This window comes from Mastomys coucha, unplaced genomic scaffold (assembly GCF_008632895.1).
Source record: "Mastomys coucha isolate ucsf_1 unplaced genomic scaffold, UCSF_Mcou_1 pScaffold9, whole genome shotgun sequence".
Taxonomy (NCBI): domain Eukaryota; kingdom Metazoa; phylum Chordata; class Mammalia; order Rodentia; family Muridae; genus Mastomys; species Mastomys coucha.
The window spans coordinates 11,310,657-11,324,135 of record NW_022196915.1 but is presented as its reverse complement, the minus strand read 5'-3'; the positions used below and the strand labels follow the sequence as shown (position 1 = coordinate 11,324,135).

At 44.5% G+C, this 13,479-nt stretch overlaps 1 protein-coding gene across 5 annotated transcripts in view; it reads right to left on the bottom strand.

The window, feature by feature from the left end:
* Window positions 1-10,069: 10,069 nt before the first annotated feature.
* Rps24 (ribosomal protein S24) overlaps window positions 10,070-13,479 on the bottom strand; it is a 5,453-nt gene continuing 2,043 nt past the window's right edge. Inside the window, exons 4-8 of one of the 5 annotated variants that reach the window (XM_031362052.1) lie at window positions 12,646-12,756; window positions 12,520-12,522; window positions 12,066-12,083; window positions 10,469-10,488; window positions 10,070-10,154 (exon numbers count right to left, since the gene is read on the bottom strand). In XM_031362052.1, the coding sequence (XP_031217912.1) occupies window positions 12,078-12,083; window positions 12,520-12,522; window positions 12,646-12,756 (120 nt within the window). In that variant the 3' untranslated portion in view covers window positions 10,070-10,154; window positions 10,469-10,488; window positions 12,066-12,077. The remainder of the gene's footprint in view (window positions 10,155-10,468; window positions 10,489-12,065; window positions 12,084-12,519; window positions 12,523-12,645; window positions 12,757-13,479) is intronic. The other 4 variants (XM_031362053.1, XM_031362054.1, XM_031362055.1 and 1 more) reach the window with 4 other exon arrangements.

Below are 13,479 nucleotides of genomic sequence, written 5' to 3'. Positions count from 1 at the left end.
AAAAAAAAAAAAAAGTTTAAGATCATCTTCCTCACTAGATAGCAAGTTTTAGATCACACTGAGTTACATGAGACCCTTTCTCAAAAGGGAAGTAAATAAGTAAAAAAATAAATAACATATCATCTAGCCACACCCACTACCACGCCTTCCATGCCCAGAACTACTTTCAGGCTTTTCCTGTAGAATAGCCATGACCAATACAACAACTGCCTTTTCACTCCCAAATAAAAGCCCCTGACATGCCAACAGGCCACACACAACCACGATCAGAAGGCTAGCCACCTTGACACTCTATTGTGTAAGGATTCTCCTTGTAATTTCAAAACCTGACATAACTCCCAGGAAAACCCATAAGACTTGGCAGAGCAGCAGACCCTGCCCTTGCTCCAGGAGCCCATGTTTTTCTAAGGCAGACAGTTAGACATTCAGCTCACATGAAATCACAGCAGGACAATACATTACCTACATTTAGATTTAGGGACTCACTCCTGCATTGGAGGATCTAGATAATCACACCCCTAAACACCCCCAGGATGAGATCTAAGTATTGAGACTTCTTGGACCAAAGAGTCACAGGGCTTAGAGGAGTCCACCCCTGAGGATGGACATGGGATGGGACACCAATAGACACTTATTAAGTGAGTCTCAGACAGTCTCTTAAATTCTCAATTTTATTTGCTTTTCCCTCTGCTGGAAACACTAATTGGGTTGGTGGCATGTAATCTCTGGAGGTTGAGGCAGTGAGATTGAGAATTTTAGGCCAGTCTGGGTTATACAGTAGCCTGAGGTCAACCCAGTCAATTTAGCAAGACAGTCTCAAGACAAACAAACAAACAAATAAACAAATGATGGGGTGTGCCCATCTTACTAGGCACAAAGTTCTTTAAAGTTCAACAATAAAAGCACAAATAAGGAAATAAGGGCTGGAGAGACAGGTCAGTCAGTGATGTGGGCACCTTGCAAGCATGAGGACATCAGCTTAATGCTCACAATCCATGGGGTTTTATTGTTTTGTTTTATTTTGTCTGTTTTTAAGTGCAGACATTATGACACACACACTTGTGATCCCAGTGCTAAACAGGCAGAGGTCCCTGGGGTTCACTGTCCAGCCAGCCTACTGGTCAATGTCCTAGCCAAGAAGAACATGTTTCAAAAAATAAGGTGGGCTATGACTAACTATCGACACCCAAGGTTGTCCTCTAGCTATCACACCCATGTTCACAGACCTGCTGTGCCTCCATCCCAAGCACATGTGTACATACTCACACACACACACACACACACACACACACACACACCATAACCTGATTTTATATTGAGAAAAAAATTTCAAAAGATATTTTTCTTAAGGTTTATGTGCTGGTTAGTCTTAACTGTCAATGTGCCAACCTAGAATCATCTGGAAAGAGAGCCTTAGAACATATCTGTGGGGATAATCTTGATTGTTAATTGATGTAGGAAGATCCAGCCCACTGTAGGTGGTACCATTCCCTAGACAGGGGATCCTGAACAGTATGAAGGGAGAAAACTAGATAAGAGCTGGAACCTAGAATTATGAGCTAAAATAAACTCTTTCTCCTCTAAAGCTGTTTTTGTTAGGGTATTTTTTCATAGCAAGAGAAATGACAATAGAACAACAAATAATCATGAATAGTGGTCAAAATCATTAGTTGGGTTGTTTTTATTTATTTATTTGTTTTTGAGATACGGTCTCTCTGTGAAGCTCTGGATGTCTTGGAACTTGCTATATAGAACAGGCTGTCCTCAAACTCACAGTTATATACTTGCCTATATCTCCAGAGTTCTGCAATTAAAGTTGTGTGGTCCCATGCCTTGCAAAACCAGTTATAATGAAATGTAAATGAGTGCTCACTTCAGCAGCACATATACTAAAAATGAAATGTAAATGAAACCTATAATGAAGGCTAGAGGTTTAGTTCTAGTTTATAATTTAGACTTATGTATAGAAGAAATAAGACTCTGATCTTGATCCCCAGAGTACACATACACACAAAAAAAAAGACATTTGTAAACCAAGTGTAGTGGCAGATACCTGTAATCCAGCACTAGAAAGGTTAAGGCAGAAAGATCTCAAGTCCAATGACAGTTGAAGCTACTATAAGGATTTGAATGAGAATGACCTCATGAGCCCACATGTTTACATGCTTGGTTCCCCAGTTAGTGGAACTGTTTGGGAAGGAAGAGGGGGTGTGACTTTGTTGGAGTAGGTGTGTCATTGGGAGTAGGCTTTGAGGTTTCAAAAGCCCACAGTAGGCTCATTGTCTCTTTCTGCCTACTACCTGTGGATGAGGATTTAAAGCTTTCAGCTACTGATACAGTACCATTATCATCTGTTTCCCACCATAAACATGGACTAATACTCTAAAACTGTAAGCAAACTCTAATTAAATGCTTTCTTTTGTAAGAGTTGCCTGAGTCATAGTGTCTCTTCACAGCAACAGAACAGTAACTAAGATAACTATGTAGTGAGTTCAAAACCAACTTTAATCATACAATGAGATCTTATTTCAAACAAACAAATGAACAAACAAACAAACAAACAAAACAGGGCTGGTAATGTAGCTCACTTGGTAGAGTGCTTGCCTAGCATACATGAAGCCCAGGGTTTGCTCTCCAGCCATAAAACAAGGTATGGTGATGGAGGGCTATAATCTCAACACTTGGGAAGTAGAGGCAAGAGGGTTGGAAGTTCAAGGTTGCCTTCAGCAACATAGCCAGTTAGAGGGCAGCCTGGATAACATCATAAGATGCTGTGTCAAAACCGCCAAAACCATAATTAACTTACCCCTTCACACTCTGCTTGGCAGCTGAAATCAATACTACAGATACTAACAAGTGTTGGAGAAGATTAAGAGAAACTAGAGCAGAAAGCTCGCTCATGTTCTGGAATGATTTTTCTTGCACCAATCCCAGAGAAGCCTCCAGCACTGTTTTTCAGTTCTTTGCTAAATACCTGTCCATTTTCTAAGAAAAACCCCTCATGCTCCAGAGGCTTTTGGTCAAAGGGACCCTAAAACAAGCATCCATTGTTTTCCTTCTGCCACAGCAGCAATGATGGTTTAGGCTAGAACTGATCTATGTGGAGAAGGTATGACCTCTCCCAGATGTGCTGGGGTTGGGGGAGATGGGGCCTTCACCTAAGTCATCCACACTGGAAGCTCTCCTCAGACCTCTTATGCTGAGCATCTGCTTCCTTGTCTAGCTCTTGGCCCACCTGTGATTTGCACATACCATACAACAGCACCCATATGAGATAAGGAAAGAGGAAAACCCATCTGGGCCATCACTGACACTAGAGAACTGCTGCATCCACGTGAGTGCTAAACGTCCTGTCTGCTCAAGGCTCTTTCCACTGAATCAAAGTTACTAGCAGCCACGATCTCCTCCCAGCCCACTCTGTGGCGTAGGAAGCACCAGGGTTGAGATGTCAAGCCTCATCCTTCCAGGGGTCACCTCTGTGCTAGTGACAGACTGTGTGGGAAGACACAGGACCATGAGGCAGAAAGAATGGAAAAGGTACCACGGAGCTTCATGAACTCAGCGATGGAAGGAAAGTGGCTGAGGTGTAGCTCAGATAAAGCATTCTCTCTCCCTTCTCGCTCCACCCCAGCGCTGCAAGCAGGTGTTTATTGAGGGGATGTCTGTGTGTGTGGTCGAGGGGTGTGTCAATGTTTGTGTATGTATTAATGCACCTGAGCTTCTTCAAATGACACATGTTGTCAGGAGGGACATGAGCTATGGGTGATGCAGCCTGAAGCCCAGTCCCCTCCTCACCGTCAACAATTGAGAGACCTCACAAGTCACTGACACTCTCCACACTTCTGTGGAGGTACTAGAGCAGCCAAAAAACTTCCCTCTACTTCTCTGGGAAAGCAGTTATCTTGCTTAACATATACCCTCTACTGTGGAGGCTTATGGCTCAGTGGTCTTGCTGGTGGGATGGGCAATTTCTAACCAAACACTGTGTATCATCAGACATGGTGGGAATCAGCAGAAGGCTGGAATCTCCCTTAGTATTGAGTACTTCTATAGGCTCATATTGGGCAATGCCAGAGGCTCAATGCCTAACCCGGCACTCAACTGCTTGAGTGGGCAGCCACTGTAAACATAAGACACTAGTCCCTGTCTTAAGGAGGGAAATGCTGAAGTCACTCTGAGGCAATGTATTTTCTGAAGAAATACACAGTGCAGCCAAGAGGAGACCATGATGTAAATCTTCCCTTCTTCCAAACACACAGAGTAGAAATCTATACAGAGGCAAATCCTAGGTGTCTAAGGACCTGAAAAAAAAAATCCAATTTGGTAGGTTCCACCTTACTGCTTTGCAAGTCCCTGGAAAGGCTTACTGAAATGGACACCGGAGATGGATGTCATGTCACAGCCCTTGCAGTCCCCTCGCACCACATGCTTTCAAAGCACGAGCTGGGCTCTTCTCAGGTTCCCTTGGGTAGGATTTGTATGTATTTATTTGCATGTGTGCATTTCTATTTATTTTTGAGGGCAGAGGATCTACATGTCTGAAGCTTCTGCTGTAGGAGGGGAAGGATAGACCAGGAGATGGAAAGGTGTTCTGTTGGCTTCCTCCTTTCTTCTCTAGGGCAGGATTTTTAGACACTGAGAGAGAGGCTGAGAACCACCTAATCAAAGCTACTCCCCTCAACCTAGCTGGGAAACTGAGGCCCAGAGGTGAAGAAAATTGCCCCAAATCACAAAGCAAAGACTTGAAGATGGCTTCTGGTTCCCATCTAAACAAGACAGCATTATGACAACGAAGCATGCTGAATGCTGAGCCATAATCGGCTACTGGGGTTCTAGTGCTCTGCCCTCCAAAGGAACGGTAAGCTGCCTGACTGGGCAGCTACAAAAGGGGAATGTTGTTTGCAGAGGATCTGTAGAGACCTTGCCCCATGGATGGGTAGACATCGCCATGCACACGTGAACAGCAGCAAGCCCTCCAGGTTCAGTTTCACTACGAGGGCTGAATCCTGTAAACAAGATTACCACCCCGGCAGACCTTCCCGGAAGAAGAAAGGCTGACCCCTCTGTTAATCTGGCAGCAGGCTTTCTTCAGGCTTCCCAAGAGCAGCAGCCGTGACAACAAAGCCGGAGATTCCAAGCTTGAACCCACAGTGCCCCCTCGTGGAAGCCGGCTGGATGGACCACTTTTATTCCACCAAGGAAGGTTCGGGATTGTGGTTATCAAAAGCATCCATTGCTGGCCCCCACAACTGTCTCCTCCCCCAGTACTCTTAACTTTACTCGGCACCAGATGCATCTGCCAGGCTTGCTAAAATCCAGGTTTCTGGGCCCCACTCTAACTTTCCAGTAATTGGCTGAGTAGGGTCCTGAAATTTGCAACTCTAACAAACTAGCAGTTGGTGCTGTGGCTAGAGTGAATACGCATGACCTTCCTTAGCTACTCCGGCTCATCCGGCTTGACTATGTAACTTTAATTCCCTGTAAACCTCAACTTCTTCATCTGCAAAATGGGGATTATAGTGCCTCCCTCCTAGACTCAAATCCCAGTATAACCTCAAAAAATCTGTTCATGCGTATATCACATGTGTATATTTACACCTGTGCGTGTACATATGGAGGCGAGGTAGACCTCAGATCTCCTCTATTAATCTTCACCTTACTTTTTGAGACAGGATCTCTCATTAAACCTATACCTCATCATTTAGGCTTAGACTGAGAATTCTCCCAGAAGTCTGCCCATGGCTTCCCTGGCACTAGGCTTATAGGTATCCACTTCAGCCCAGCTCTTATGTAGGTGATAGGGATTTGAACTCAGGGCCTCACAAGTACACAGCAAGCACTTTACCCACTAAGCATCTCCTTTTGTGCTCAGAATTTTTATTAGCAGGAGTTGTAGTAGTATCATTCATTTGCAAGCTTCTTTTGGACAAGATGTTACATGAAAGACATAGGCAGAAAAGACCTTTGTGAACTTTCGGTCCAAGCCTCAAAGCTGTTAAGTTTTCAGATGAATGAATGCTCCCACTCCAAGCTACAAAGTGAACACGGGTGAACAGCTGAGTATTTTAACAAACCCTCACTATTCAAGTCCACTCTTGTACCAGATATAGAGGGAGGGGTGGGAGCCCTCTGTCCCACCATGGCTCCTGCTGCTGGAGGCGAGGAGCAGGAACCGGTCTGGCTCCTGGCCTGGCTCCCTTTCCCAATACACTGCTCAAATGCCAGCTCATCATCAGCCCTTTCCTGCCATAATCTCTCCATCATGCCTGATGAGCAGTCAAACGGTTCAAGTATTCTGTGTGGAAAAACTCAGCATGTGACAAGGACACTTGATCTACTGTTCAATCTCTAATTTTCCACATTTTCTTTTACTCAATCAAAATAATGAATGAGAAAAGTCCTCAGCCTGGCACACAAGGTCTTCCTTGGGTTGTTCCCTGCTGACCTTTCCAAGCCCCTTCTGCCCCATCAGGTCTTATACTCTCACTCCCAGCCTGAAGACACTGGGCCTCCTCCGGTCTGGAGGACAGAGGAACAGCTGTGTAGAGCTTTGGGACTCAGGAGAGCTTGTGCTGTCAACACTGATAACCCAGAGTCAGTTTTCTTTGCTGATCTGAGGTCTGTTCAGAATGGGATTTCTCCTCTAAGAACAACAGGCATAAAGGGCAACTGTCCGAAGCCACCAGTCACACAAAAGCTTTCCACCTAAATAAATTCAGGAGGATTTCCATCCTATCCCTGTTTCCCCTGCCCCACCACAGAATGGCCACTCCCTCATGTACCTGCTTAATCACTTTTCATGGCCTCGAATGAGACTCTGCTCTTGAATTTAAGCCAGATCATGTCACTTAACCCCATTACTTCCGGAAACCTTCCAGGATCCACATTCTTACACCAAGTTTGGCTGTGGACTGCCACCATGTCCCAACTTGCTGGCCACTCCAGGAGCCAGACCACAAGATCCTTGAGTTTACTCTCCTATTGGCTTCTTTCTTCCCCAGGTGCTGTATCAGGGACTAGTGGTACACATACTTAATTTGGTAAACGGGGAATGTGGTTGGCTAGGCTACCTATGTTCAGTATCCTTATGGCAAATGGCACCTCACTGACCAATAGTATGCCCAAAAGAAAGCATCTTGGTGATTGAACACACAACTACATACTAATCTCACCCTCACACCATACCTCCCCAACCTGGAAGATGCACCTTCCTCGAGGTAAATTGTAGATCACTGTCCACATAATATACCACTTATAACTCCACCTGCCTCAGCTCCATGAGCTTGGTAGATGCTCTTCTTGGAACAAATCAAAATTCTACTTTGGCAAGGAAGGGAAGCAGTGAAGGACAACTGAAAGCTACAAACACATGGCTATTGGGGCAATCCAAAAGCAGCAGCCCAAACAGCACACTGGAGACACTACACTTGCAGAACTGTCTCCAGCCTTTCTTGCCACCCTTGATGTCTCCTACGTGGAAGGAGGCTCACACACCACACTTCAACTAGACACAAGGTCTGAATCTTGTGCTCTCATTCTCATTAATTTCCAGTTAGCGCTAAGCTGGAGGGGCTGTGTGTTTCCTTAGTAGGATCAACTTTGCATTCTTATGAAGGCTTGCCCAAAGCCAGCAGAGAGCAGGGTCATCTAGTTATCACCAGGGGTATGATACAGCCCCCAACATTCCCAAGCTCAGTAGCTCAATTGTACACAACCTAGTTTCCCCATAGCCTCAGTTCCTATCAGCTGGTCAAGCTCTTTAGCCTCCAGTTGTCATGCTGAGCCTCAAAATAGCTTGATTCAGAACGTCAGAGCAGGGACCCTTCAAATCCCTTCATTTGACATTAACCCAAACAACATTCAGAGGAACTAAAAGTAGCAGAGGGGACAGACTACAGAGGACAAACTGATAAGGGTACTAACTGGCTAAAGCAGAGGCTAGTTGCCCATCCAGGCTGCCTACAGGAAGGCGGGTGGCAGGGCTTCCACTATTTCAAAAACATCACCACTATCAGGGAAGGATTACAGTCAGTCAGACTTGGCTGCTTCTTTGGAGCCCAGGAAACATGCCTGTCCAACTGTCCCTGCCCACATCAGCCACAGGATAGGTCTGTGCACATTCTGCAACCCTTGCCACCATTCCCACTTGCCCCAGCTAGTTATCAGCTTTGACACCTTGTTTTTCAAGACAGGGTTTCTCTATGCAGCTCTGGCTGTCCTGGAGCTCACAAATCGGCCTGCCTCTGCCTTCCAAGTTTAAAGGGATTAAAGGTGTGCGACCCTACCATTGCTGCCACCCCGCCCCGCAACACCTCATTTTTAAGAACACTGGTTTGGCTGGCCAAAGGCCTTTAAATCTTACAACTCAGGAGGCAGTTCTCTGTGCTTTCAACAGACCAGCTATATATGTAACTTCCTGACATCAGTCCCATCTGTACCCACAGGTTACTCCTCTGCTTCCATACTCTAGTTCAGCAACCAACCTCCTGTTCCTGGCTTCCTTGGGTTGTGCAGCCCTAGCCATTGTGGAACCAGGTTACCCTCAGAGGTCCACTTGCCTCCTGTACCACCACCTGGTTCCACTCTAGCCTGTTTAGTTACCTTGGGCTCATCCTACTCCACGTAAGCCTAGCCTTCAGCCCATGGCCCACTCTACTCATTTGATTCCAGCAAGGGAACTGATTCCCTAAAACAGCTTCACACCCAATCTGTGGCTACAATAGTTACATCTTTGTTCCCCACATTGAAGCTGTTTTCCAATGCTGCCCAAATCTCACCTGTTCATTGCTTCAAGATGTCTCATTACAACTGTATAAGGGTAGGAGAGGCTCTGTGATTAAGAGCATTGGCTGGTCCTTCAGAGTACCTAGGTTCACTTCCCAGCACCCCCATGGCACCCAACAACCATCTACTTAACTCCAGTTCCACAGGATCCAACACCCTCACAGACACACATACAACCAAAACACCAATGTACATAAAATATATATTTCCCTGAAACTAGAACTACAAATGATAGTCAGCCACGAGGCACTGAAAACTTGAAACCAAACCATCTTTAAGAGTTAACTACTCGCCGGGCGGTGGTGGCGCACGCCTTTAATCCCAGCACTTGGGAGGCAGAGGCAGGCGGATTTCTGAGTTCGAGGCCAGCCTGGTCTACAGAGTGAGTTCCAGGACAGCCAGGGCTACAGAGAAACCCTGTCTCGAAAAACCAAAAAAAAAAAAAAAGAGTTAACTACTCATTTCTCCAGTCCCAAGATGTCCTCAGTTTTCCATCCAATGTTCACTGCATTTACAAGTCTGATTCCCACATGGGCCCATACAAATTGATAAAATAAAGCCTTTAGAGAAAAACTCACCTAAGATCCACTGATCTTAGGCTGAGCTTCATTTTCAGTATAAAAACAAATTTAAGCTAAAATGCCTTTCAGGTGACTCTTACCCCAACTGCCCAACCAAACACCTGAATTGATTAACTCAGCTCAGGCTCTTGACTCAGATCCCTCCCAATATCAAAGGAAAGTATCTGTTGCTGGACTGGTGGCTATGGGCCACCCACCGCCACAACACTTGCCGGCAAGCCAGGAGTCCTGGCCAAAGACAGACTCAATTTCCATTGTGGCTAAACAAGATCTGGTAAGATCTTAAGAGTCTCAAACAGATTTAGCTTCAACTAAGGCCAGAAGCCAGATGTGGGGAACTAGGGAGATACACCTTTAACTTTAGGGCTGAGGAAGGCCTGTTCAGGCCAGCCTAGTCTACAAAAGGAGTTCCAGACTAGCCAGAGCTAGAGATCATAAAGCAGGGAGGGGAGGAAGGCCTGGCTTTAAAATATAAGTTGGGAGTCTAGGGACACAGAAAGGTGTTCAGCCAAGACAAATGCTAACAGGGTAACTGGTCCTACACTTTGCCCATGTAGGTATTTTTCCATCACCACCCTCTGCCAGGAAGGATTTGTACCAGCCCCTTTCGCCAGGCTTTCACAAAGCCCAGTGCACTTGACTGCATCAACACCTGAGCAGCCACTTGATTCTTCTAATGCCCAATAAGCAGCAGACTCCAGACATGTAGAAACTTTTTAGTTTATTTGTCCTCTCAGAAATCTGCACATCACAGCAGAACATCAAGCCTCCGAAGATCTACTCCTTTGGCTGTAAATGGAGAAAAAAATTCAGTCAGAAACAGTTTTGAAAAGATCTTTAAAGTCCAAAGACAAACAAATTCTAATAACTCATGCAGAACAAGTATTAACCTAAAACAGAAACTGTAAGTATGCAAACACAGAAACTAAACTAACATTCACGTTAGAAATGAAACAAAAACAAGTCAACATCTCTGAATTTTAGACAGTCACTGTTAGTACTGTTACAAACCACACTTGCAAAACTTAGAAACGTTCACGTGCTTGTTCAAACTACATCAGTAACAAGGTGTCTAGTGATCTACATAATAGCTTGAATTATACCTGTATCCATTCTCCACTCACTGAATCAGTGGCAGGAAAGGGGGAATGGGAAGGAGGAAAACAGACAGTTCATTAGTAGTCCCTTTTCAAACACCAAAATTATCTGAAGTACATGCAAACAGATACCTCAGGTGACTGTTCTGTGGCTGTGGACAGGACATTCCTTGCATACCACCCACTTCTGACAGACCCTTCCCTGATTACCACAGTTCCAATGTTAGCAAAGTGACAGGCAACCGCATTAATGCCAGAGTGGTGCCAAACCATCATTGCTACTACCAGAGCAAGGATGGAGGACATGAGGCTGGGCCCTTTGGCTCAGGGTAGCCTTCCGCCAAGCAGAAGACTTGGAAATCTTTAGACTCAAATGGGAGGGGGCTCTGTATGTATGATTAGGCAAGTCTTTTGAAATCTGTTCAAGTTTAGTACTTTATACCAATCCTGATATCACAAGGTATACAAATTAGTAGCAAAATTTTGGCTGAAATAAAAATTCAATTACTTTACAAATGTATGACCAATGCCTTGGTTTAAGTTTAAGCTTCGCTGTATACAAAGGATATTCTAACATAAAGCAAAACAAATTCAGGACATCACTTTTTTTTTTTTTTTTTTTTTTTTTTTTTTGGTTTTTTTGAGACAGGGTTTCTCTGTGTAGCCCTGGCTATCCTGGAACTCACTCTGTAGATCAGGCTGGCCTCAAACTCAGAAACCCACCTGCCTCTGCCTCCCAAGCGCTGGGATTAAAGGCGTGCGCCACCACTACCTGGCAGGATATTACTATTTTAAGCCCATTTTTGAGCTAGCCTTTCAAAGTGGTGCCAGTGAGACCACCAGTTCCACAGAACACCTTCCACGGGACAAAGGCTAGCAAAGAATCTGTGTCCCATGGCCTTCAGTTCTGGCTCAAAGGACAAATCTACATCAAAACTTGTACTGATCAATGGGTATAATTTGCAACACCTATGCAGTGTGTCTTTGGGCAGTGTTGATTAATCAGTGCTGATAGGAAAGTAGTAAGTCATTTTGAGTATGGTCTCAGGCAGGCAGCTTGAAAGGTAGGCAGAGGGTAGTGGGCATACGTCTAAAACCAAACTTAATCCCACTGCACTTAATCTACTGTACATTATAAATGTGAAATAGGGAGCAATTCTGACTAAAATGGGTATGGTAAAAATATTACCCAAAGCTTCAGTAGGCTACCCCAAAGTTTTCTATTAAGGAAAGGAGACTAGTTAACAGAAATGCTAGGACCAACCAGCTTGGATCAGATGCCATTCCCAAGAGAATCTAATCTGTTGGTCTTACAGCATCCTAGCTCGAGACCATTTCCTGAATACCAGGACTCAAACTACAAATTAAAGGAGACCAGGGCACCTACCTTCCTCTAGCAGACACCACCCTCCACCTAGCGTGTTTTGGGGATCTTCAACTCAAATGAGTAAGCTTTCCCTTCTGGTAGTTAAGATACTACTTAAAACAGGCACTGCGTTCTAACAAGCCACACTATAAAACCGTCATCTAAAAGCCAACATGCAAAGCATCAGAGGCAGCTCAGTGAAGGTGGCACACCCCACACCGTGCCCAATGGCAGTACCTGCTAGATATTTCATTTCTGTTGAACAAGAAATCCAAGACAGTAGAAGAGGGGGGAAAAATTCACAGAACACTTGATTATTCAGCAACCCAACACCTTAATTCGACTCTACTACAAGATTAGCTAGCAAAGCTGGTATAAAGCTACTACTCAAATCACAGTGATCTAACTAACTGGAGAGGAAAGCACAGGCCACATTGATCCAACTGCTTCTAAAACCAGCGCTCATGTTAAAAAAAATGAAATTCTAGGGAGCATGATCTGCTCACCCCTGAGGGGCCTGTATCAACAATTAACATGAGAAGGAAATTCCTACAACAATTGGCCTTAAAAGCAGCCACTAGGATTGCTGAATCAATGTGGCCTTAGGTTGGATTGTGCTAGTCTATGAGCAGAAGAGGTGGGCCATCTACTCTAGGATACTACCACACTACGGAGCTTCTCAAAACGTTACCTTCTGCAATCCAGAAGAGGGGAAAAAAAAAACACCAAAAAAGATTATTCAGAAAAGAAAACCCTCCTCATAGACAATATTAAGCTTAACAACTAATGACATTTCTGTAGCACCCATGAACCATACCTTTTTGCCAGCACCAACATTGGCCTTTGCAGTCCCCCTGACCTTCTTCATTCTGTTCTTGCGTTCCTTTCGCTGTTTTCTGGAGGTCTTTTTCTTCTCATAAAGGCCATGCTACAAAAGAGTGCATCCAATGAAATCATTCCTTACCACTCTGATGGGGAAGCTGAGGCCATAAGAGAACTTTGAAATAAAGCTTTACAAACCAATTTGACTTTTTAAAAGCTGCTACAACATTGTTCAACATCTTGCCTTTCTATTTATTACCACTTCTCCAGTGAAGGAATGGACACTTTTACTAAGAACCTTACCCCTCCCACAGCAGATCCTAACCCACTAATATGCTCGTGGCATTCCAGACAGAATCTCCACAAGGTTCTCAGCAAGATTCCCAAAGCACCACTTTAAAAAGGTATCTAACCAGTGGTGGCACATACCTCTAGTCCCAATATGAATGGGAAACCTTCATATCCAACTGTTATGGTAGAGAATTCATCATACCAAGTAGTAAATGGATTAAAGAAACAACTCACATTTACAACCCTAGCCTTATGAAACTGGGTTAAAATAACTCCCAGCTTGTGGGTAGCCTGTGCTAGAGGTCATGCCTCAAACAACTCAATGAGACAAACAAGAAAATAACTCAGGGTGGCAGTCCATGACTGTAATCTCACTCTGGAGGCAGAGGATCACAAGTTCCAGACCAGCCTGGGCAACAGTGAGAATTTACCTAAGGAAAGAAAGAAAACCAGCCAGGTCCATCCCGATCATCAACCAAGTATCAAGCTTGTTACCCATTTTGGGTTACATGAAGTTTGTACATTTTTTTTTTTTTTT